Source organism: Balearica regulorum, chromosome 2 (genome assembly GCF_011004875.1).
Source record: "Balearica regulorum gibbericeps isolate bBalReg1 chromosome 2, bBalReg1.pri, whole genome shotgun sequence".
NCBI lineage: Eukaryota > Metazoa > Chordata > Aves > Gruiformes > Gruidae > Balearica > Balearica regulorum.
In genome coordinates this window covers 82,568,249-82,594,762 of record NC_046185.1, presented here as the reverse complement: position 1 = coordinate 82,594,762, position 26,514 = coordinate 82,568,249, and the positions used below count along the sequence as shown (strand labels likewise).

General features: G+C 42.1%; 1 protein-coding gene across 1 annotated transcript in view; it reads left to right on the top strand.

Moving 5' to 3' along the window:
• ANKH (ANKH inorganic pyrophosphate transport regulator) overlaps positions 1-26,514 on the top strand; it is a 100,935-nt gene that overhangs the window by 36,363 nt on the left and 38,058 nt on the right. The window contains exon 2 of the mRNA XM_075744837.1: positions 21,792-22,008. Coding sequence (XP_075600952.1) covers positions 21,792-22,008 — 217 coding nt within the window. The remainder of the gene's footprint in view (positions 1-21,791; positions 22,009-26,514) is intronic.

Sequence of the window (26,514 nt, the reverse complement as noted above, 5' to 3'; positions counted from 1 at the left end):
GAGTCCTGGCAGGCAGGAAGTTCTCCATCACCCAGCAACGTGCCCTCGTGGCCAAGAAAGCCAGTGGTGTCCTGGGGTGCATTAAGAAGAGCGTGGTCAAGGGAGGTTATCCTCCCCCTCTACTCTGCCCTGGTGAGGCCACATCTGGAGTTCTGTGTCCAGTTCTGGGCTCCGCAGTTCAAGACAGACAGGGAACTACTGGAGAGAGTCCAGCGGAGGGCTACGAGGATGATGAGGGGACTGGAGCATCTCTCATATGAGAAAAGGCTGAGAGAGCTGGGTCTGTTTAGCCGGGAGAAGACTGAGAGGGGATCTCATCAATGCTTATAAATATCTAAAGGGCGAGTGTCAAGAGGATGGGGCCAGACTCTTTTCAGTGGTGCCCAGTGACAGGACAAGGGGCAAGGGGCACAAACTGGAACACAGGAAGTTCCATCTGCATATGAGGAGAAACTTCTTTACTCTGAGGGTGACCGAGCACTGGAACAGGCTGCCCAGAGAGGTTGTGGAGTCTCCTTCTCTGGAGATATTCAAAACCCGCCTGGACACAATCCTGTGCAAGCTGCTGTAGGTGATCCTGCTTTAGCAGGGGGGTTGGACTAGATGATCTCCAGAGGTCCCTTCCAATCCCTACCCTTCTGTCATTCTGTGAAAAGGACTTCCCATGCATGCAAACCTTTTCAGATACATCTCTGGTTATAGGATCATCACTGTCACAAATCCAAATTTCAGTCAGTGCATTTCAACCCTTAGTTTATTTTCTCTCCTTTCCATCATCAGAAAAGACTGGGAACGGTATTTTCAGTTATCATGATGTCTTCATTGACAATAAATATGTGCAGTGCCGCTAAGCAGTGTTCAGATATAGAGGTGGTGCTCCCTATCCTAACAGGTCTGGTCCTTGAGGGGCAAGGAGATTAGAAGAAAACACTGCAGTATTTCTAAATAAGGCTATGGTCTGGCTTCCAGTTCCTTAGAGTTACATGGTCTATGTATGTGCATTATTTTCTGTTCACCATCCTGAAGAAAGTTACTAGCTTTCTAGGGAATTGCTCATATCCTCACTCTTCTTTGGCAAATAAGGGAGAGAGGTTTGAGAGGTTAACCTCTAACAGAAAGGTCTGTAAAGGTATGACTGTTCACTGGGGAAGGAGGCAAACCACCTCATTTTCCAATGCTCAAATTGTTGAGTTTCAGCCTTAGTTAAACAAAACTTCAGAACAGTAGTTTAAGCCCCACTGTTTGGTTTGGCTCACAGATTAGGACTTTGAAAGTGTTGTTAGAATCCATAATATAATTCTGTTTGTGAGTTTCTACTTAAATGTGGATAGATTATTTTTTAATTGATGTCATACTTTGTCTCTTGGTTATCATTATGTTACAGTGCCGCCTCTGAGCAGAAGACAAGCAACACTGAACCCCTCTAGCCAAAGGGGGAAGCAGTTTCTTTATGTAGAACCCATGTGACTGCTTAGATCATTATATTGTTTTCACTTAGAAGTGAATACTCTTCTCTCTATTAGATATCTTTTAAAGGTATTTAGGCTTTACATCTCTGGGGAGTAGAATGGTAGGTTTTTCATTCATCCTCTGCCAAATTGGCTGTATCAAAATTTCAGGTCTGGCATTTGAAGTCATGCTTGCCCTCATGCCCGTGAAAAACTGAAGATATTTTCATACGCTAAATGAAATCTTTTCCTTGTTATAGGAGATGATTGTTTTTCTGGACTATGGCCTCTGGCCTTCAAGTGTAGTATCAGATTTTTCCACTCGTGTGCTGTGAATACTTAGTCATCAGGAAGTACACTGCCAGACAAATCATAGCTCTGCCTTTCCTGTTGTCACTTTTTAGTATCATTCTTTGAACTATTCATGTGCTGATGAGTTTTTCAGCAATGAATGCCGGGGAATAAAGTTCATGATTCCTCAGTGAACTGCTTGCCGCTCATCATATTTCTTCAAAGGATTGAAAAAATGGAGGAGATAGATACACTCAGTTTTTAATTACTCAAAAGATGTCCAAGTTTGCTTCTCCTTCCTCCAGACATTTACAAGATGTTTATCCTCACTTCAGCAGTCATTTGCTCTTTCAGACACGCAGATGAACACCACTCCCAAAGGGGCAAAGTGAATAAACTTTGGTTCATTGACTGGTCTGTGGTAGGAAGAAGAGAAAACTGTAAGAAACCTTTCCATCTAGGTCTATTTGGCAAGAAAGAAAAAGGAAAAAATACAGGAGTTGCTATCTTCAGGAATTCAAGCCTTCTGCCCTGGAGTGTATTAAATTTAGAAAACATATTAACGTACCGCAAAACCCACAGGACAGATTGCAATTGACTCCACCTAGATTTTGGTGGCAAAACATCCTGGCCACATAAACCGACAGAGCATTTTGTGTGGAAAGGTTGGCTTCAGCAGTTATTACTCACAAGTCCAAACAGAAAGATTTATTTCATTTTCCATTTCAGTTCTCCTCCATCTTATAACCTCAGGAGGAGAGCTTCCTTCTTTTCAGTTTATCCAGATGCAAATACCTATAGAAAGTAGAGGCAGTGAAAAATCCTCCCTGAAGCTTCCTCCTGCTGCGTTCTTCTTCTGCAGAAGCTTATTGGAAAGGATTTCTGAAGTCAGAGAGGACACCTGGGATTCACCTCTGAAGCCTCTGCAAATGCTCCAGAAAACAAATGCAGCTACTTTTATGATCGGGCATGTTAGCTAAGTTTGTCCCAGTATATATGTTTTCTAGAAGTAATACTTCAATGCGGGTAAATGCATTGGAAGGGACTGTGGTTTAAGGTGGGCAGGCTCTGTAGCCCTTGAAGATCAAAAGGTGTCATGCAAACAAAAGAAACTCGAGCAAAACTGAATAATGAAAAAAAAAGGAGGGGTGGGGGTGGTGTTAAGAAAAAGAAGTATTTCTTTCCAGTGGACTAAGGTACCAAACTAACCAGGGTCTTTTTAGTTCCTAGGCTAAAGAGTGATTTTGAGCAAGCCTCAAACCATTTTGAGGCACAGCGTCTGGGTCCTATACCTAGCTGGTGTAGGAGGTCTCGCGCCGTTCCCTATCTTGTACCCACTTCAGGTCTTTCTGAGATTTAAGCCGGGGAAGGACGCAGATACTGTTACACTCTTACTAAAATAAACTGCAGAGCCTGCACCCTTCCAAGCCTGAGCACCTTATTGAATGCATAGATCTTATGATATTTCACCTCTAAAAAATACAACAAAAAATCCTTAATCAAATTTCTGATCATCTTGGCTTGCAGTGCACACACAGTTATCTCCATTATATCTTTTAATACACATTCATCTGTTCTGTTTGCACATGTAGTCAAGTAAAAAACAGTGATGCTGATAAAATACTGGTTTAACTGATGCTAAAGGAGATAACTTGGGGCAAGGCTAATAAAAGCTGAAGCCAGCATGATTAAAGAAAAAAAGAGACAATACCTGTAAGTGTATCAGTACTGAGTGGTGCTGGCAGGCTGGTGCGATGTGAACACAGTGTACAGAGAAAACAGAGCTCGGTGCTCTGGTGACTGATAGCACAGGAAGGTCGGAGCGATGTGGTTGTGACCCATCCCTCCCTTACAGGGTTTTTTTGAAAGACTATAAATCTGCCCAGTTACTTGTTGAAAAGAAGGAGGAAACAGAGAGGCAAAGAAAGAGGAAGCTGTAACCATAGTGTGGGGTGACAGGCAGAAAAAAGCAGGACTATCAAGCCCACACACCCAACAACCTGCCCCTACATAACAGAGCTGTTGTACACCCATACCGGGCTCTCAGCAGCGCTGAAACATGCTGCCTCAGAGGCTAGCCCAGCTGTTCTGTGTTAGGAAACATCTGGAGAAGGAGGGGAAAACACCTCTGGGATGGGACCTAGAGCATCTAAGCCAGAGCCTTCTGCTGAAGATGTCCTTGGGAGCATCCTCTGCAAAAGGAGGCGAGGCCCCTTTGGTTGAAAGCTGCCTTTGGGGATGTTTCCTCATCCTCATGCTGTGCGTTGTACTGAAAGAAGAGGTGAAATGGGACGAGAGATCCAAATGACATTAATGCCTATGGAAATAATGAAAAAATAAGATGCAGGCACCCCTTTGGTTTTCCAGGTCATGTTTCCCTACCTTCAAGCGCACAAGTTACATAGTGCTGGGAAGGATTGTGCCGCATATCTTTTTGCTCTTGTTACCTCTGGAGGAAGAGCAGTTTTCTGTTTCAGTGGTTAAAGATCCGCCTTCTAAACGACAGCCAATATGTATCCAAGTCCTGTTTATACCCATTTGTTCTAATGCCAGCACCGTCTTCTGAATTAAATGGCTCTTCTTCCCTGTTTTTTCCATCATGGTTATGTTGAAACAGAGCAGCCTCTCAGCCTTCCCTTTGCTATGGAAAACAAGCTCTTCTGGTTTCCTCTCACTTGATCAGGTTTCCCTGTACCCCTGGATCAGCTTAGTAACCTGCCACTCAACCGGGGATGCTCTAAAAGCCTCCTGGATCCGGTGCAGAATTATTCCTGCTGTCATCTGAACAAGGCCTTAAAATGGCAACAGTATTTCTCAGTTTCTACCAGAAATGCCTCACCAGGCCCGTTCTCCAATTGCATTTGCCTTTTTCCATGGCTGCATCGCACTGCCAGTCAGTCATTTGGCAACATGTTAGTCTAACTGATGAGTTCCTGGCTTGTGGCAGAAAGTTTTGTTATTAGTCCCCAGTATTTGGCTTGGCATTTTCTGCTTTTTTTTCATCCCGCTTTTATTACACAAGTCTCAAAGTCATCTGTGCCGGTGGTGCTTACTAGATTTGCATCCTTAGCATATGTAATCTGCATATTCACAGTCTTTGTGATGTGGTGAATAAAAATTAATGAAAATGCTGAAGAATATCAGCTTGATCTTCAGGAGCCCCACCAATAAATTCCTTTGAGGCTGGTGCATCTCTTTTCAGCATTGCTGATTGCATTTCTCTTTCAGCCAGCCCCATAAGCATTTCAGAGGTCCTCTTCTAATCCATGTAATTATGCAGTCTGATGAATCCTCTCCTATGTGATACCATATCAGATGCCGTTACCTAATCAGATTGTACAAACACCAGCATAACAAATTAATTGAACACCCTGCAATTTCATGCACTGGTTCTTTCAAAGGTTTGCAGTGTAGACGGTCTAGCTGTTGTTGTCTGGACCCTGCATTAAGCTTACTGAATATAGCTTCAGTCCTCAGCTTTGCCTGAGTTCAATATTGCTGCATTTGCTGAAAATACAGCAGTGAGATATTCTTTTGATTTTTGGAATGATGTTTATTATAGTTTGAACCATTTCAAGTAATAATAATAGAAGGAGAATAGTGGCCATTTTCTGAAGCATTCGTCATTACTTTTTCTCCTGTGCAAGCACCGCTTGAATATTTCCTCCCCCTTTTTTTTTTTTTTTGTTTTCACTGCTGCGATATGCAAGCTTGGTTGTTTACTTGATGGGGGTAAAGCCTGTAACGTGGTCAGAATACACTGAAGTACCAGTGCCAGCAGTACTCCCACAAACCTGTGCAAAGGCATCTGCAGCAGACTGGGATTTTTTGCGAGCTGAAACCAGCAGTCCTGCTTCCCACTGACTTGGTGGTGTTCCACCATGAGATCCACCAGTGCCTCGAAAATAAAATGTGCATGTACAGCCAAATAGGCTTGTCAAAAGAGCATTTGTTATAGATGTGCAGCTTTGTTTCCCCCGGTTGACTTCGTGGTCTCCTCTGTTGTTACTGCTCTTGATAGAGATGCAGAGGCAGAGATGTGGAAAAGGGAAGGATAATGACTCTCTGCCAAAGCCGTACCTTGCGAGTATTTTTTTGGTCTGAAGTCTTCAAGTCTCTTCCTCTGTAAGCCTAATAAGCTTTTTCTCACAGCATCTTCCAAACCTGTCCTCTCCCTCCATTGCACATCTACCAGCGCAGGCACGACTGCCTGTAGGTTTCTGTATGGTTTGCTGCCTCCCTGCTAGCCACAAATTGCTTTCCTACCACAGGCTTCCTGGTCAGCGGGCAAACTCAGTAAGCATGCTGAATTCACGTTACTGAGCATCCCAAAGAACTCACTGACTTGTTACCAAATCAATAAACCTTAGGATCCAAAAATGTTTTTAATGTCGTGAAGCATAAGGACTTAAACTGTATGTACAGCTTCAAAATGGAATATCCGTTCTTGCACTGACCTGAATTTTGCTTTTCTCTTTTAAAATCTATTTATTCCAAACTACTTTGTCCTGATAGGAAATCATAATTGTCTATGACATGATGTAATGCTGGCACTGAAATAACTAACAAGCGTGTGGTGATGTTAACATCCGGTTCTCTAGGAGCAGGAAAAAGAAAAGACTTCTGGTTAAAAGCAAATTATTGAAATGCCCTGTAGTACCAATATGATTAAGGTATTTTGTCTAGGTCCACTGTAGGCTTGTTTTGCAGTTTATTAATTTGCTGTAGGCAAACAACGGGCAGGGAGAACTCCCAGCCTGGAATCAGAAAGTCAGAAAGCCCTTTGCGAGGGCTTCCAGAGTCTCCGGGGCAGTGGCTTGCTCACCAGCCCCTGCGTAGTCCCCGCGTAGCTGTGGCACCTTGGCTTGCTTCACACGGTGTACAGATGTGCCATACAAAGCCTTTTGAGTTCATGGGTACTTTAAGCCACTTTAGTTCTTCCAATCTCCAGAGAAGAATGGTAATCCTAATCTGAACCAGTATTTTAAAAATGAAATAAATAAATAAATAAATGGCATTTCTACAATTCTTTCATCATAGCACAATGTAAAGTGTGAAATGTTCCAAATAAACATTGGTCTGAAATGTAAACTTGCCTGGAAGATTACGGCACCTTTGTGAACAGTCCTCAAATATCCAACATAGGAATTTAAGACAGAAAGCAAAGGAAGTTATTCAACCAAAACTTCAGGACCATTTTGCCTAACATCTGTAAGAGAAACATGTCCAAATCATACAAAACGTGACTTTTGTCATAATCACAGATGGCAGGGTTGAGGACCTTTAAAAGATACTACCTTTGGAATATTAAAAGCAATACTAAATTCAACAAAGCCAATCTTAGCATCACCACTTCATGTAGAACTGTACCATTGCTTTTTTCCATTGCTGATATAGTTTCATCTGTTTAAGTTTGTGAGGCTGGACGAGATGAGTGGGTGAGGTCTAAACACTCAATATATCCTTCCATGTCTCCTGGTAAGATACCTGGAGGAGCAAAAGCACTCAAGATAAGTTATTCCTCAAGGAAAAAACATTTTTGAGTTGTTCAGAGGCTACTGGATTGGGTCCTACCATTTGCATAAAATAGCATTTTAATTACATTTACTTTCCATTCATGAAATGTGAGATTGAAAAAAGTTTATGTTTCAAGTTATTACCATATTACTGGTTGGAGCCCCATCTCGAGAAGTCCTTATGGCTGTTAGAAAATTCTAAGCAAAAATATAATGGCCTTTTTCAAAGGCTTTTAATTTTTTTCCCTTTGTTTTTCATTTTATAGCCTTGTCTCTTTCCCAGAAATGCTTCTAACAGCACAGCTTGGTATGTAATGCAGCTCCATGGACTCCTCCAGGACACTGCCTGCCCATCAGCTGGCACCTGCCCCAGCGCTGGCTGCGAGGGCGAGAGGTTTCCTGCTGCCGGCAGCAGCGATGGTCCTGCCTGGGCGACCGTTCTTTCGCTTCCCGTCCCCGAGAAAGGAATGCTGCCTGCAGCTAGTCAGGAGACTCAGGTGTACCTTCCTGTGTCCTCAGCTTCACTGCTCATGTAAATTAAAGGCTGTCGCTCCCCCGGGTCCGTTAGGGGGGTCCTCTGTTGCCGAAATGCCTCGTGCAGGGCCAGGGCTGGGACGTGGTCCAGGCTGGGTGTTTGCCTTGCAAGTCTCCTTGCACAGGCGTGAAGAGCGTGTGCCCCTTTGTCCTGACTCGGCCCTCGGGGGTTTAGCAGAAAACTTTGGGTTTTACAGTCGTTGACATCCATTAGTGCTGTAGATCTTTCTCCAAAAGTCTGAGAGCAGAGGGGGAACACAGTTGTGCTAACCCATACTGGGGCTCAAGAGTTGATCCCCAAATTGGGGGGTCAAATAAATACTGTGACGGAAACAGGTTCAAACTATTCTTCTTTGTCCTATGCTGTTCGGGTTTCAAGATAAGCATGCAACAAAGCTTCAGTAGAATTGCCTTTTAATTTTACAATGTCTATAATTCAAGGCTGTTCAGTTATAAATCCCCCCCAGTTTCAGGGAGAAAAGGCTTAATCCACTAGATACCACTGTGACAAGCATCTGCTTCCTCAAAGGCATCTTTATTAAGAGGAATCAAGATAGTCTCCTGGGGGAAAGACATCACAAAAGCTCTGTAATAAAAAGAAATACCTTATTTTCCTTAAAGCCTTTTGATCAACAGCAGCAGCTTTGTTGCAGGCTGCAAAAAAGAATTTATAGTATTTGAATATGTAATTGAGTCAGCCTGTCTTTTGTTCAGAGTGAAATAAGTCATATAGCTAAAAAAAGACATTAAATTCTTCACCCGGTTTTGAACTGTATTTGTTTAAGAGATTGTTAATTGAGTTACAGAATTATTGCAGCTCAGTTCCTAATATAAAATAAGATTTTCGCACTCTTGCTTGGAGTTGACAAATCAGTCAAACTGATAGCTTAAATTTGCAGTAACAGCAACAGTTCCCCTCCACTTTAACCTCATCAAAGGATTTTCCCCGATCTCAAACATTAAAATAAGGTTGAAACATAAAGTCACATCTTCCAAAAAGAGAATGCAGAAGTAGTAAGGGAGTTGCCTAATGGAAAAGGAAATATGCATGAATAGATATAATATATATGTATTTCCTCTACTTGTAATTTTGTGAATATACAACCCTTTTTCTTAAGTTTGAGGCAATTTAGTCTTACCCCATGGTGGGGCAGGAGGTAATCTGCAGTGCTTTTAGAGCTAGTTCAGCTGTCTGTGATGAGACCCGAGATGTAAGAACGGTTGGAGCCCACCAGGGTCCAGCTTGGCTGGCAAGCAGGGGAACATGTATGTACCCGCCCCATGGCCAAGCGGGAGCTGCCGGGGATGCAGCCGGGGGTGGAGAGGGTGAGAGGAGGAAAACGTGAAAAAAGGTCTAAAAAGGACAAATCCATTGGGGTTTGCACGTTACCCACTAGCAATAGGCATGGAGGTATATTTTCCTGGGGATTGGGCTTCAGAGCTCACTGGGGGTTAAAAGTCCTGGCCTACGCTGTTGTCACGGTAGAGTAACCAATTTTTGGAAATTTACTGCCTGCAGTAAATTTGGGGTGACACTAGGGAAAGGCTCTTTTTGGATCATCTACCCTTCAGGTTAGACTATTCAAGAGAGGTGTCATGACACCTGCTTTCACTTTGCTCTTACCACAGTCATGTTTTTGACTCTTTGGGGCAAAGAGTTTCAAATAGAGTTTAGAAAAGATACATGCTGTGCAGCATCACTAAAGTCTTTAAATACCTGGAGTAGAGAACTATGCTTTTACAGTTCTAGTAAGCTGGGTTTGAACATCTATCTCTTTAGGGTCACCACTTCCAAATGACAGTGCTTTGGAGGACCATCCCAATATTGCTGCAGCTCTTAGACTGCAGTTCCTGAGCTAGAGCACTTCTTGCATTCCAGCAGAATATAACCTGGTTTTAGCTCCAGTTATAAATTTTCCTTTGAGACCTGTCACTAGTATGAACAAGTTTCTTATTCTAGCCTGCTCAGAACAAACATAGTAGATTATCAGCAGGAACATGACCAGAGGGAGTAGCGATTAAAACCATCAAATGGCATTCTCTCAAAGAAATTTTCATTTTCTTTGCAAGCATACCTTCCAGCTTTTGTTGTAAGACATCAGCCAGCATTGACTGCTTCAAAATATTTCAGATGTTTTCTCCCATTACCGCTCTACAAGGTCTGTTCCAGGACCTGATTTCCCTGATGTCCAAAAGAATTTATTTGTCAAGACCAGCATAGACCAATTTGTTCCTGACCTGCACCTGGAGACTCAGTAGTCTTTGTGCCTTCCTGGCACTGACTTCCCAGAAGTGTTCCACTGTGGCTGTGGATATCCTCATTTCAGTTTTTCTACCATGCAAGTAAAAAACCAGAGTTCTGTCAGGATTGCTGTGTGCTGTTGGCTTCATGCATGCGTCTGCAATGTTTGTATTCTGGTATTACACACCACCCCTACAAGAGGGGTCAGCATTATATTTACCCCAAGATGGCATGCCCATTGCAGTCCAAGCTGGTGGCCTTAGCATCATCACATTTCAGAAGGTGTTTTGGGAGCACTTAATGCTTTTGCCTGACTGCCCTGCAAGCCTGAACAAAGCCCAGCAGCCTCCAAGGGCTAGAGTTTCACCAGCACAGAAGCTGGAGTCTGTGGGAGCGCGATGATGAGCAGAGCATCCACTGCTTTCTATCGGTCCATCTCATCGTGCTTTCAAAAGGATTTCATCCACTGTGGATGTTATCTTCGGTAGAAAAACAGTGCTTCTAAACAAACAGGTGAATGAGGATAGAATATGTGTGCAAGAGGAGTTTTAAACCCTGCTGTTAAGCCCCAGGTACGAAGCCATTAGAGTTTCTTGTGCTACACTTTTCTGAGGACCTGCAAATACAACATAAGCTATTTACACCCACAGTTTCAGAAACCGAAGCTGAGCTGAAACATGTCCTTTGTTTCTTGCTTTATTGCTAAGCCCTACCAGACTTGTCAGTACAGTCAGACAGAATGCAGGCCGTATGGATAGTTTATCATAGAAAAATCCTGTGTTTGGGTTTGTGTCCCTCTGCAGCAAGTTTGGTTTTTTTTTCTTTAAGGCAAAATACAGCTAGTTAGAGAGACCATCAACTTGTCCATAGTAATGTTGGTCCTTTTATTACCTGTGCATCCAGGGCTTTGCAAACAAGAGTCTTTTTTAATTCTATTTTTTTCAGCTTGTACCTTGTATTGTATTTTGTCCTCTGACACTGAGTATTTCAGCAAAGGATAAATTGTAATCTATTGTTCTTGTAGACAGAGAAGTGCAGTGAAGAATTCACTGAGTAAGACTAGGTCATAGGCCATACTACGCTCTCAGAGCAAGCCAGCTCAATTTTTCAATCCCTACAACAGCAATAGTGTGACACTCAACTCGACTCTCTCCCCCTTAGTAAGAATGTTGGCAGGATGCCCATCCAAAGCCGATTTTGTATTTCATATTAAAGCAACTCAGAGATAAATTTTAGCTGTGCTGACTTAATTTTTTACATCTTGTATACTTCCCTGCCCATCAGCAAGATGGACAGCAGAGGACAGAAAAAAACCCAAACAGGTACAGAGAAGAAGATAGAAAAGAGATTGCATCTCCTCTGACTTTGTGGAAATAGGGTGTTAAATGACTCAGAAAGCAGAACAAGACTGGTCTGGGGATGGGGGGACTGTGATGGGAGGCTGTTCTCCCATTGAAACCTCTCCACTGACTGTGAAAGAATGGTAGATAGTCTATCTTCGTTGCATTTCTTACCACTTTTGAAATCCAGGAGTAAGGAAATCCATTATTTAAAACCAGTGACTCAGAGAACCTACTAGGCAAAATTGCCTGTTGCACTACCGTGTTTCAGCATCGGTTTCACTTAAGCTTCTGGGAATCCCTCAGTGTTTTTACTGAACTTAACAAGCCAGAGTCTTGTGCTCGTATAAAACAAATGAAAATGAGCTAGTAAGTTTTAACTGTACAATTCAAGTTGAGGAGTTAGAGGGAGTGGGTTAGAAAAAAGTGTTCATTGATATTGAAAAAATCACTTTTAATAAGGAGGGATCATTGCATCAGGTCATAAGGAATGCAAGAATGAGAAAGGGTGTCAGTAAAGATAGTTTTAAGCTTGGAGTTAAGTTTGGTGTAGGCACAAGGCTAAGAGAGGATCAAGTTTACATATCGGCTTGTCTTGTGATGGCAAGTGCTCTGTTGCTGAAGGTGTCTGTAAAGATGTTGTTAGAGAGCAGAACCCATTTAAGTATTACTGCAGCACCATTTACAGTTCCTCAATTAGTGGAGGAACCCATCCACTGTGTGTCTGATCACCCCTTCAGCTGGAAAAGATGTAAAAATTTTTATTTTTTTTAATGTGGATTTTGTGAACCTGGGGTAGACACCTGTGAAATTCAGCATCAAATTATACCACATATTTGGCATGATCAAGAACACTCATAAAGTCACTTGTGACTGCACTTCTGGTTAAGACTCAGCTCTGCCAGACACATAGAAGTAAAAGTTAGAAGGCTTGCCACAACTCCACAGGTGCTTCCAAGTCTCCTCTTCCCTGAAGAGAAGGCTGCCTAGATACTGCTTAAGGAATTCTGAGTAGAAGCATTAGCCAAGGATTTGGTGAAGATGTATTGCCAGGCATTTAGAGGTTACTCCAGTGAACCCCTGGCTCTAGGGTTTGTATGTCCCAGTACATTCAGAAAGAATGCTGTTTTGTTTCCCTCTCTAACTTATGTGTTCCCAAGAGATACAGAGGAAAAGCTTGAAGCATCGATACATTTTCCAGTCTATTCCTTTATTGTCGAATCCAGTAAGGACAGAGCATGTCTAGCCTGACTGCATTTCAGATTAATTGGTATTTTACCTGTATTTCAGTTGTCATGGAAAGCCAGTTATAACAGCAGCAATTTGGCTCCCAGCTACCATGAGATCACATAAACAAAAGTAATCAGGTTCTCCCATGGTTTCCCGCTCTTCGAGGTGAGAGAGGGTATTTTCATCTTTGCTTGTGTAGAAATATTACTGTGCTTCCCCTTGTGAAAGATAAGGGGGTTTCAAAAAGAGTGTATGATTTCAAGAGAAACTTCTTAGTTATCTGTGTTCCATACACCCACCGCCTGGAAAAACCCATGTGCAATTATTTCATTGTGAGTTGAGTTGTTGACTTCATGTCATTGGATACCGAGAGAACCAGTTGAGCTATTTTTAAAAGGAACTGTTAGCCAATCCTGTCAACACCACCTGAAATAACTGGGAGAGAAGTTCAAGGTTCTCAAAACTCGGGCTGTGGGCATACAAGATTGGATTTTCTGAGAGAAAAAATTTACTTTGCAGAAAGTCTACCTGTTCGCCTTTCTGTCTTCCTCTGCTTCCACATCTTTACCACCCACTTCCCATTTATTTTAAACAGATACATGAGGTCAAATTCTAGAGGCAGAATTACCAGTTTAGTGAGACTGTTGCTTTCTGCAGGTATTGGAGTATTGGAAAGTGCTGTAATGCCTGGAAGTGCTTCAAAGTGTGTTTTGCAATAAATTCACCAGCCCTAGAGAAAGGAAATCACTGTCACTGTCCACAGTTTGTTTCCAATTCAACTGAATAACTTTAATCTCATCCTAGTAAAGACGGTACAAAGAGTAAGAATGGAAGGGAAAGAAAAACAGATACAAATGAAAGGTTTTCTTACCAATGTTATGGACTTTGTTTACGATGGGTATTTCCAGCAGCAGAAACACCAAGTTTGTATTTAGGTTGGTGATCTGGGTGCCCTCAATTTGTCGCTTCTAAGCAATTAAGACATGAGCTAATCTGGCAGCTCTATGCTTGCAGTCGCAGGCACTCACACCTAACACACTCTGCTTTGTGTAGCCCAAACTGTGCTTTGCCTAGCCGGCAGTATGCTGGAAGGAACAGCTGCTTGATGACGGACCTTAACCAGCCCTGCTCCCTGCTCCTGACACAACAGCTGATGAAAATCACAGACCTCAAATACGTTCTGCTCCGCTGAAGTTGGGCAAAGCACTAGAACATAAGTAACAAGTCTGTGCTGAGCCATATGGGGAGGTAAATGCTTTAAGAATAAGCTAATGGACAGCAGATAATTGCATAGTGCACTAAGTACACGTAAAGGTAGGGCTGTACTACACGTTCAGGGACAGCTGGGCAAGCTCCCACTTCTCAGGTCAGGCACAGAAGCCTTAGTTGATGGTTACGTGTAGTTTTGTAATCATAATAGCTTTGACATGTACTTTATAGGTTGTTCTTTTCTTTTCTTTTTTTTTTTTTTTTTTTGACATAGTGCAGTACTGAGGAGGATGAAAGACCAAACTGCAATTATTTGCCTTTCTTCTTCCTAAGCCCAGCCATAACACAAGTCAAGAATTTTGTACATTTGCTCAGCAGGCTCCTTACCTCTCCTGTCTGCAGTGAGAGAAAGAACATTTACCCAAGCTGAATGAACAAAACCTGCAGACACTTGCTTCAGTTTGCTTTAGTCTTTCATCATGTACAAGTAATGTTCATTAAATGGCAGAGACTCAGTCACTTTACATATTTTTCCTAGCAGACATATGTGATGACACTTACAGGGAGCTCTGAGTGACTACGGGAGCTCCACTGACAACAGAGGGGTTGCAGTTTGCAAGCTACACTTGCTTCGGTCTGCTGCTGGCTACTGATGAATTTGAACTACACTGGGGGGAGAACGAGCAAGGGGCAGGTAACAAAGCGGGGCTCCCCTCCCCAATTCTGACATTTTCAACTTTTGAGTAACTAACTTGCCCTTTAGTCACACCTGAAAGTGATTGAAGGAAAAAATCTATTTTTGCACCATGAGTGTCTTCCCTTACAGCCCCATTATCTGAAACCATTTTGGTCCCTTCCTGCACGTTGTCACCAAGGCTGAACTTCACCATCTTCTGCAATCAAAACGTCCTGGACATCTACAACTGAACTAAGTGTCTCAAGGGTTTATTTCCCAAGGGCATCAGCTGCTGATTTAAGAGAGGGTTCCCCTCGCAGGACATCCATCTTGGGAGGCTTCCACTTCTTTGTTACACCAAACCCCATAATACCTGTTTGCATGGCCATACTCCAACAAAGTAACTTACCCCTCCCAGCTGACTACTGGTTCTGGCTGTGGCAAAATTAGTAACTCTAAATAATAGCAGCAGTAGGGTAATCTCTAGAGCAGCCATAAAGTGATAGGATAGTATGTGCAATGATACCAAAATATTTTGCTGCAGTGTTGGCAGCCTTGAATTTGATTGCTGTGTATAATTATTACATCCCTTAAATTCTACGTGGAAAGGGAATTGAGAGGAAATGCCAATTTTGTGTCTTCCAAGTAGGAGGACATGGGATCTTAATCACTAACAAACAGTGGAAAGTGTACAGTAATAAGAGACCTGAAGCAATAGAAGTAAATGGTACAGATCTGGCCTCCAGGGTCGTTTCCACAAGAGCCAAGATAGGAGAATAAACCATGTCACAATTCCTGAGAGAAAGAAGTCTTAGTAGGGTACTGCAACTTCAGTCCACTGAAGGAGAAATGCTTTCCCTTTTGCTTTGAGCAACTGCTTCAGGTAGTGTTGCCTTGTCTCCTGGTACCTTAAGGACTTGAACCTATATTGTCTCTGCTGTGTGGTGCTTGACCTTCACTGCTGCAAGCTTAATGCCCAGGAGCACACTCGGTATATATACAAGATTTCTGTGCAGTTAAAGTAGTTTAACAAGTTCTACTGAACCTGTGCAACTCATATTTTGCAGATGCTTGGCCAAGTTTTGGTCTGTTGTAAAGGGACTTTTGATGGCCCCTGCCGAATTTCAGAAGTTTTCACCAAATGCTGCATGCATTAAGATTTTTTTAACATAGAAGTTTAAGGAAAATGGTTAAAAAATCTACAAAGCCAGGGACAAACCTCATTAATTTGGCTTATTCCTGCAATTGGCAAAAGTATTTTTGCAGATACATTGAAGTATTTGCTTGGATTATTTTTTAATTTTTTTTCAGTTTGGGTCTTTGCCTAGGCTGATTTTTTAAAGGCGAAAAAGTGGACTTACACTAGATACAGGATCTTGTAATTGGGAGTGTGACCTTATGTGAAAAAATACCACTTAAGAGAACTGCTTATAATATATGAAAAAATGAGAAAGCAAGAGCCTAGCTCTTGATCCGTCAGACTAGGGTTCGGGGCTGCAGTCTCTTGCTGGGGACTGGGATTATTTCAGTGGGTTGAACCAATGTCAGCACTTGCAGCGTTGTGGACTGGGGTGACTGCTTGTTTTCTTAAGACCAGCTTTAGTGAGGGAGCAGGGGGAAAGTGTTATAAGAGCGGGCTAACAGGAATTGACCTCAGATGGCATTTCAGTCATCTGACACATGATCTACAACAGATGCTGAGATACTGAATTAGACTAAAAGCGTTGCAGACCAAACTCCAACCAAAAAAAAAACAAAACAAAAAGACAGCCCAAAACAATGAACACTCCTCAGTCATCATTTTCAAGCTACAAGGTCAGACTCTCTCTACCCCTTCATGTCTATCTCTTCATGTGCTATGTTTGGGCAATCTTCTTGAGCCAGCGTAAATGTGCGTGTGCTCTTTTTATCCCATTTTCTCCCATGTCTATGTCCATGGAAGTCTTACACAGACCTGTGTCAGAGCACTAGCTATTTCCCTCAAATTGCCTACTGGTGGCTCCAGCCTTTACAAGAAGCCCAGCCAGAAGCAGCGATGCAGATGGGATAACGCTGAGGTAGCACCGACACAGCGGTCTGATTATGCCGTGCTTACAGAGCATCAGACCTGTCAGGTGTCCTTCTGGCAGTGCAGTTCCTGCAGCGGTGATGGTGAGGCACAACAGCCAGAGCCAGCTGGCACATTTGATGCTGAGGATTGCAACGTGACAGGATTTAGCAAATGAAAACTCAACCAACAGTCATCAGGAGAGAGATTATTTGACAGAGGAGAAAGACTGTCCCCTACGTCAGCTTGCTCTTTAACTGGACACTTCGGCTCTCTTCCATTTTCTTAGAGGAAGGCAGGTAGGAATAAAGACGTAGCGGGAGGGTGAACATCTTACAAATGTTTGCTAAACCGAAGATACATTTGGCCAAGTTACTGCCAAATTGAGAAGGTTTTTGATGTCACCCTTAGGCAGCTAACTAGGCAGAACAGATGTGAAAACAGCTTAGGCAGAATCTCAGCTTCAAACTGAAGAAGCCATAGGAATGTGCCAGCCTCCACTAGGTCACAGTCTGCTTTTCCAGGATAAGCAAAATTGAGGACTGACAAGAATTATAATTTCTTGGATTTTATTTGCTCTTATGTGAAACACATGCACTGGTTAAGTATTGACTGCATAGTCAATAGTTAGCTTCAAATGAAGTAGAAAATGTGCACTTCTAGTTACATACAGAATATTGAAATTTTATGCAGTACATAGGTAATAAACCATTTAACAAGCAGAAGAAAATATGTACAATAGACATGGCTTTCTCAATGGATTTTTTTATTCTTTTGTATGTCTAATCCAATACAAAATAAAGCATCAGTCATCCAGTAGTCTCTGGGAGGAGAAGATCATGTGCGGAATGGTCAAACTCTATAGAAGCAGCTTAAGAGATGGACTTTGAATTTTTGGCAATGGAGGTGTGTAGCTGTAGATTGGAAGCAAACTGTTTCTGCCAACATTAGTGAATAGTGCTGAACGCTCATGCAAAACAGGAGAAGCTAGACCCTTGACATTTTTCTCACAACTGTTGCTTTTTAAATCACTGCCTTTGCATGCAAAAGTTTGTTGGATTCATCCATTATGCATGTCCTAGGAATTTGATAGAGGTCTCATATGTTCCTTCTAAGAGGCCAAAGCCAGCTGCAGTACCCAGTTCTAAAGATGTGGTTACTGGCTTGAAATGTCATTAAGAGTATTATTTGGTATTCCTCTGACTTGAATCTTTTGGATGGGAACTTAAAAATGCTAGTCTTCTCTGATTTTAGTGAACTTTAGAGACAGCACACAATTATCCATAAATAAAGTTTCAAGGGGTTGTTACTGGGTTCTCTAGTAGAGATTTCATCTTTCTAGTGATAACATAATGGGTTATAGAAGACATTGCACAGAAGTAGGCATAGATCTTGGTGCCTGTCTTTTTGAGAAGTGTTTTAGGAATATGACTTACTTCAACTAGCTGGTTCATGTACCTACCAGATCACACATTTTTTGTTATTTCTAAAAGAAGGGTGAACAATATCAGTGGCTTCGTTTTAATCACATTTGGTGAAAAGCCATTTACTGTGCCACTTCCATATACTACCAGACTAGGTTAGGTGTTCATTAAAAACTAATGAGAAGGTGCCATCACCAATAGTCTTTCTTCCAGCATCTGGATTTCCTAGTTCTCCCTTCAAGTTTGGTGTGAATAAGCCAGCTGAAAGTAGGATGACATCTGAAATATGTATGATCAAGCCAACTTCTGGTATTAAATATTGTCATTATCACTACCTAGTTCTGTGTGATTTCATTGACAAGATACACAAATGTTTGTAGAGATACGCTCTGTTGTGTGTGAAACAAACATGGAATACAGATGTTACTGATGAAGTTTTATTATTGATTTTTGTTCACACAAAGAGTGTACAAAATAGAGTCAGATAAAAAAAAGGAGACCTTGCCCTGGTTCATATTTTTCTTTCTTTATGAGAGATTTAATTGGAAATCTAACAGGAAATTAGACTGGAAGATTACCAACTGCGTGACTGGCATGCCATGAAAAATCAGGTGGATGTGTCTTTCATATTGCACCCAAAGCAGCTTTATCAAGTATCTGGGAATTCTTGTGGATCTAAGTATATCAAATATGATGTTAGCAGCTTCAGTAACAAAAATATTCTAAGGTACCTGGGGTAGAAAAGCTATACAAGTTCTCATATAGTGTTTGGAAGTTGAGAATGAAGAACCATTTGCATCATCATCTTAAAGTGAAAATGGAAAAAAAAGTTACAGAAGCTAAACCATCTGTACACAGCCCTGTTGATTGTTCATTTCCTAAGGATCTTTCCAAAGAAGCATTTAGGAGGATTGCTTTTTCAGGTCTAGCCTCTAGACTATTTCATCATGTCAGCTAACTGTTCCACAGGAGTATAAATTAATGGCAACGTACCTCTTACAAAAGTCCCTTTTGGATTTTGCCAGTTTATCTTACCTGGTACACACTGTGTGTCCGGGGAAAATTACTCAGAAGTATCTACTTGACTGACATTTGTTCATACAAAAGGGATCAGCATTCAGCCTGTAAAACCAGAGAGGGAGAGAAAGAGGACTGCTCAAGTCTTTCTGCCTGTCCTGCTTAGGTGGGAAACTTAGTTACCCTGGGGCTAAAGTCACACGGAGCTAGTTTCACTGGGTTGAGGACTGTGCTTGCCCAAGATTTGTGGAGGGATCATAGTGCCATGCCTCTTGACGGAATGTGATTTATTAAAACCACGTTAATCCCAGGGACCTTGTCAGAAGTCATCCTGAATTGGTATTCATCAGAATACCATCCTCCACAGACTCTGGTATTCAGTAGTTGTCCAAATCAGGAAGGAAGCACTTGTGCTCGTGCAACCGTGCTGGAAATATATGCAGTTCTTTACATGTGATGGGAAGCTTTTAAACCAAACCACCCAGAACTGGTTAGCGGTTTCTCATTAAATTGAAGCTGCCAGAAATATTTCACTGTTGACAAAAGAAAAGGGGGCAAAGGCCATGATCAAGGAACCCTCTATATGGCATAATCTCAGGCTATTTTCCTGTTACTGGCAATAGCAACAGGGAGATTCAGCATCTTCAGGAAGATTAAATGAAAAGACTATAGCGCTGTATACACCTTAATATCAAATACAACATCATCACAAGCATCATCACAAAAGACAGCTAAGTTTGATTATTCATTTCAGAGGTCACAGTCTTTTCCATAAGTTGTTTGACTACAGTTTTAGTCACCCACTAGTGTATTTGGCATCTGCAGATTAAATATAATTTGAATTCTTATCAATGCAATAGATGGAATTATCTATACCCTAGAAAAGATTGTATATAGCATTTGCAGATATTCAGTATCTAATATTTTCAGGAAGGGACAAACTAGAGCAAAACAGATCAAAACTTTGGAACCTCAGATGTTCAGGTCAGAGCACATTGCAAGAGAGAGATCTGGCAGATTCCAGGGATGGCGAAGTTGGTATTTTCTACAGCTTTTTGCTATGTTGATGGTGCAGCTTTAGTTTCAAAAATTAAGCACAACTTAAAGAAAGAGTGGAAAAGAACAGTAGGAAAAAATGCTTATTTCTGCTATGGGGATGTGTTTTTTCTTTTGAAGTCAATGGGAGTTGCTTGCTTATATGGTCTTTAGAAGAAAAAAAATCAAAAGATGGCAATAAAAAGGCTATGCTTACCTTTGAAATGGAAGGATTTCACCACGATTACCTGATGATACTCTGTCTGGTCATTTAGAAAAAAACGGTATTAGAACTGCTGTGTAAGTGGATAGACTGAGGTTTGGAAGGTGGGTTGGAGAGATGTTCCTGGTTGGCCTCATTGCCATGGCCCTGTCAGCACGCATCAGCTGTAACCCATAGGAACTAAATACTTGTGAAAACAAGTCATATTTCATCCTTCATGCTTTTTGAATCTAATCTTGTCTTAACAGTTTTCTGAGTGTATCAGATGATTGATGCTGTCACACTGCAGATAAAATTTGTCATTCTGTCATTTTTATTTAATATTTTAGAGGCATTTTGGTGCAAGCTGGAATCTGAAGCAATGATATTACACATTTTTTCTATGGTTCAGTCTAGTTACAAAAATAATCCATCTAATTCTCAGTGATTCATTAGCAGATATTTCCTAAATATGGACCTAGAATGAATTAATAGGTTAGTTGAACCTGAATATGTCTTGAAATACATATGCTGTATTTCTTTTTAAACGTGCTACAAGGAGATATAAATTAATATAGGATCAGAACCTTGTGAAATACATGAAAGAACAGATATGTTTAGTCATGTGTGTATTTGGCCTAGTTTCATAATAAACATCATAGGATAGTATCAGCTATTCACAATAATTACGTGGGATGTAGTGAAAAGTTCATTACACTGAAAAAAGTTTGAGCTCCTGAAATTTCAGCATATAATAAAGTCAGAGTTTTTACCTGTGCAGATGGCCTACAAGGACTATGCGTTGTTCAGTTCAGAGCTAAGGCCTCAAAGAGGCATTTAAATGATCTTCTATCATCCATGGTTATTAGCAGGTCATAAAATTACTCTTAAAAAGGAAAGAGACTGACTTCTGGTATAGTAGGAGTTCCGTTAGATGCTTTAGAAATAGGTATTTCTAAGTACGAAGTTGTCTATGTCACAAGTCACAAGTTACTGGCGCTGAGCCCAGAGAAATAAGGTCCAACTTGGGGTGACAACAGTGAGAGTGGAACTTGCTTGTTCCTTCAGAAACCAGCTGCAGAAGATGGGGTTTTGTACCTGTGCTGGCTTTGGCTGGCATAGAGTTAATTTTCTTCACCGTAGTCGGGATGGGGCTGTGTTTTGGATTTCTGCTGAAAACAGTGTTGGTTACACAGGGATGGTTTCGTTACTGCTGAGCAGTGCTCACACAGAGCCAAGGCCTTTGCTGCTCCTCACACCACCCCACCAGCGAGGAGGCTGGGGGTGCACAAGGAGCTGGGAGGGTCACAGCCGGGACAGCTGACCCCAACTGACCAAAGGGATATTCCATACCATATGATGTCATGCTCAGCATGTAACTGAGGAAGCTAGCCAGGAGGCGCCATCGCTGCTTGGAAACAGACTGGGCATTGGGAGTTTTTTCACATGTGGTGACCAACAGGATTTGTGCATCACTTGTTGTTTGTTTTTTTGTTTGTTTATAATTGTTATTATCTTCCTTTGTTACCCTATTAAACTGTCTTTATCTCTTATTATTTTCTCTTTCTGTGTTTCAACAGGCCTTGAATAGGGGCATCGCTGCTGTCAAGGAAGATGCTGTGGAAATGCTGGCCAGCTATGGGCTGGCATACTCTCTGATGAAATTCTTCACAGGGCCGATGAGTGACTTCAAAAATGTAGGTCTGGTGTTTGTGAACAGCAAGCGAGACAGGACCAAAGCAGTTTTGTGCATGGTTGTGGCTGGCGCTGTAGCTGCTGTATTTCATACCTTAATAGGTAAGGTCACTTCACGTCTAATTAATATGTCTTTTAATTTACTTACCTTGCCTGTTGTTCAAACTGATTAATCTGTAGGCTTAAGATTTCATTTGTAAGTGCAACAGGAGAGGCAAAAGAGATTAAATCTCTTGGGCTGGTATCATGCCTATCCACACAGTTTTTATTACTTTTTAGACAGGTTGTTAAATGGCAGATTCCACCCCCAGGGCTCCCCTGCCTGGCAGCTCAACATGCTGCTGATCTTTTTCAGCCAGGTGTGTGAGCAAAACTCTGGCGAGGCTGACAGGTTGCATGGAGCTGATAGCTCTGTCTTGCTACCAGTATCTGCCCCATGGGTTTAGTAGGGCTTCAAGGTGTGCTTGGTAGGGCTGTTTGTCAGAACGTTGTCAGTGTACTCCCTCTGTACCTATCCCTTTGCTACTAATCTCACAGTACAAAATTCTAAGCAAGTAGGTGCCAGCATCCTCATTAAAATAGCAGGCATTACTCTCTGCTAGACCTAGTCATCATCCAGTTCTGTTGAATAATTAGTCTGTAAGAGAAACAGTTACTAAGAGCACTTTATATGAAACTGAGACCAGCTCCCTGAGTGTACTCTGAAGCAAAGAAAATAGACAAACAGATATGAGCTGAACATAAAAAATAAGGCAGCCACAGGATTTATGAATTCCTGAGAGCCTGGAGAAATGTGATATCAACCCAAGCATCAGATGGTAACCACAGCAATAAAAAGCCCTGTGACCTGGAAGATTTCAACTTCATCCTCTCCAAGAACTGCACCAGATTCCCTGCACCTTCTGGCTCATTCCACAGAGCTGAAGCCTCTGGACCTCAGCAATGAGGAACAGGAGACGCTGGAGAAAGACACAGAGAGTGCATTGCATTCAACAGGTACAATCCTAAAAGCTGGGGCCAATAAAGGAATGGGAGGAGGGAGGTAATGCAACAGCCTATGGAGGCACGTGTTGGTTGACAGGCAATTGGGTAGAGCTGGATGACTAGCAGTAGGGGGTCATTCCGTCGCAGAAAGATGGGAAACGTGAGTGTGATGGCAATATCCAGAATTGCCGTGAAATTACGGAGAGGCCTGGAAGTGAGGCACCATTCATTATCAGGCTGTTAGTATCTCAAGAGCAGCACATGCTGCTGGTCAGCATGCAGTTCCTGCCTGAGTAGGTACAAGAGCCATCTGGTAAATACGAATGACCCCTGCTCTTATCCTTTAAGATGCTGCCAGCTATGTTCACCAGCTTTACATGCCTCCCAAGCACTCTAGTTTGTTTGATCATCATGTCTCTTATTCCACCACTGATACGGCAGCCCTATGCTGTTTACCTTTACTCCATGTTATGGTCATAATAAACGCTTACAGTAATGGCTCACTAGCCATGGCAGCTCTGTGCCAGGGATTAGCTGTTCCTGATTTTCTTAGCTGAAGCCATGCATTCAAGGTAATTTAATTTACCAGTATTAATTGGTCACTTCTTCAATATGTTTACAGTTGAGGCTGCTGTATTGAGTCAGTATTATAAACTGTGGGCCATTTGTATGTTTGGCTCTCATAATTCTTTGCTTGGAATGTTTCTTCAGCCCCCAGAGCTGCTCTTCTACTTGCTCACTTGTTTTTCTGCCAGTGCTGGTCAAAGTTTTTGGCTTTGCCAGCTGGATAAAGAAATATTTTCTAGTCATCCAACATTTTATTTTAAACTATGATAGATTTTAAGAAAATTTAAAGTATAACTACCAATTTTCCAGGTGAAGGATGTAGCTGGATTTTACATATGGGACTTTTTATTGAAGGGAGATGTTTGGGGCAGCCATTTGAAAAACATGCCAGAGAAGTTTCTTGCCTTTGCCTGGAAATAGAGCCCTACTGAGTTCAGAACCTCTGAAATGCCCTCTGCAGATATTGGGGGGAAAAAAAAGAAAAAAGAGGAAAAAGAAGGCTGTACTTACCATGCTTTAAAGTCCTGAATTAAAGGGCTTCACACAATCTTTCAGCTGCTTATGGTTGCAGACTGCAAAATATTTTTTAGTATTTTAACTTGCCTATGCCTGAAAATATGCAAAGGCCACAGCAGAGACTGGCAGAGTGCCCGAGAGAATGGAGTTAGTCAGATTCTAGCACCATTTGCCTGGGTGATGTTGCCAAGTTTTATGTTCCAAGTTTCCTTTGAACATCTTTCAAATCCTGATTATTCTTCTCTGACGCCCAGATGCACAACCTGCCTAGCAGGAGGAAGAGAAGGAGTCCAGTGACGGACAGGCAGCCTCCTAGGACCTGCAGCTACTCCCCAGCAGCTGCCAGCCTATCGCAGGCTATCTACGGGAGACACAAATACAGGTCACTGATGCTCGGCAGATGAAAGAGAGAAACAAACAGCGCTCAGGGGCCTGAATTTCTTCCACGTCATGTGTATGGGGCTAAGAAAGATGACATGACTGCCACGGACTGTTGAAGCCCGGGAAGGAACAGGGAACAGAAAGCCCAATGAAACAAGGAGGAGTACCGAAAGTCAGAAGGAAGAAAACAAGTGGTGGTAGAAACACAGCGACCACAATGAATCACCACATTTCCAACTGTGATAGAGACTGTTTGCAGTCTGCCCACACAGCTCTTCACAAACAGCAGCCTCTACTTATTTAAAATATCAAAACGGACCCGACTCATGCTTCATTGATTCAGTACCAGCTCCCCACTACTGCTCCCCCACAGGGGCTAACGCAATCCTCTGTGGGAGAGACTGGCTGAGCCAAACTACTCAAACTCACAGTTGCAAGCTCTGGGTCCCTAAGTCGTCACCCCACCACATTCCCGTGAACATCTGCAAAGTCTTCACCAACAGTTCTATCACTCCCCTGTACAGGTAGCTGTAAGAACCGAGAACCAAGGTGACTTGACCAAAGGGATTTGAAACCATATTCTCGTCCCACTCATAATTCTGCTGCAAACCTTGGTCAGTGTGGTATTCCTGCATTTGCCGTTTCAGTTGCAATCTGGAAATAGAAGATAGCATGCTGCCTTCCTTCCCTTGTGCTATTTTGGGGGCAGCTACTGCCACTGTTTTGGGTTTCCTGGTGGGAAGTTCGCTATGTAGCCAAGGTCTAAAGCATCTCATTATTTCAGAGATTGGCTTTTGGTGGGAATTTTGGGCTATAAGGGAAGGGGTTCGAGATGCTAAGCCTGTCTGTACATATTTTTGACATCTTACTAAATTGCCAGCTTGACAGAGGAGAGAATTCATTTATATAACATCATGGTACTTTAATGCATTTCATGGTGCTGCTGGTAAGCCCTCCATACTAACTGGATCCTTTTAACACCGGTGTCATGAAAGACACACACATTTTCTTTGGCAATAAGCCAGCATTGTTCAGCCCTTCACTAGTTTACCGAGAAACAGTGTACTGAGAAAGTTTATATCCTTTTGCATATTAATTTTACTGTCCACAGCTCTCTGAGGTTCTGGAAATGACAAGGCAGAAGTTACTTTGGGGAAAAATCCTCTTTGCTTAAGTAGACATCCTTAACTGGTGCCCACTACACCTGATTAAAAACTACTTGATGGATCATTTGTCATTACCAGGAAAAAAGGTTGGAGCTTTAGTAAGCAGGCAAAACTGTAGCAGATGGCATGGTCAAGACATGTGAGTGATTTCTTTTGTGCCAGTTTATTACTGACAGGCTGGTGGGCATGGGCCGCTCCCTGCCCAGATTGCACAGAGGAAGACTTCAGCAGTTGCTAGTAATTCCACTGATTCTTTTGAACTGCCAACATGCATGGTCACTGCATGTACGTCAAAGATCTGCATAAGAAGCGAGACATAGGTATAATCCCACTGCTTACAGTGTAACACAGCTGGAATTTTCTAGAGACTGGGAGTTACAGAGTGGCTTAGGACAACCTGAGCTATTTTTTCCGGTCAGTCTTGTTCCGACGTGCCCAGTGTACTGGCTCGTACTGAACATTTTGCCCTGGAAAAAGGTGATAGCACAGGAACTCAAATCAAGGTATAACCCAGGCTTGCTTTTTTTTTTTTTCCCTAAAAGATGATAAAATGTTATTCATTAAAAATGTGTCTTCACAATCTTCAGATGGCCATTGCTAAAGCAGTAACATGCTTTCCCGTTGCCCCAACCCTTCTCCCACCACAGGGACAGTTTCTTATCAGCAAGGTATTCAGGGCAAGGGGAGAAGGAAGAAAGCCTATGAGCAAAGCATTTGTGGATTTTAGGTTAGTCATGATTGGGTTTTAGTTAAAATAGGCTAATTTTGAAACTTATGAGATGTTGACCTACCTGAAGGTGTTTCCACTGGTCATTGATAGATTTGGGAAAATCAACTAATGAAATTTTGGAACTAGAGTTGAGCACAAAAAAAAAGATGATTGCAGTAATCGTTCTGCATTGAGATGCTCTTAAGCTGTTTTTTTTTTTTTTTTAAATTCATTTACTACTGTGAGCAAAAAAGTCACAAAGCCTAAAACACTGATCATCTGGGC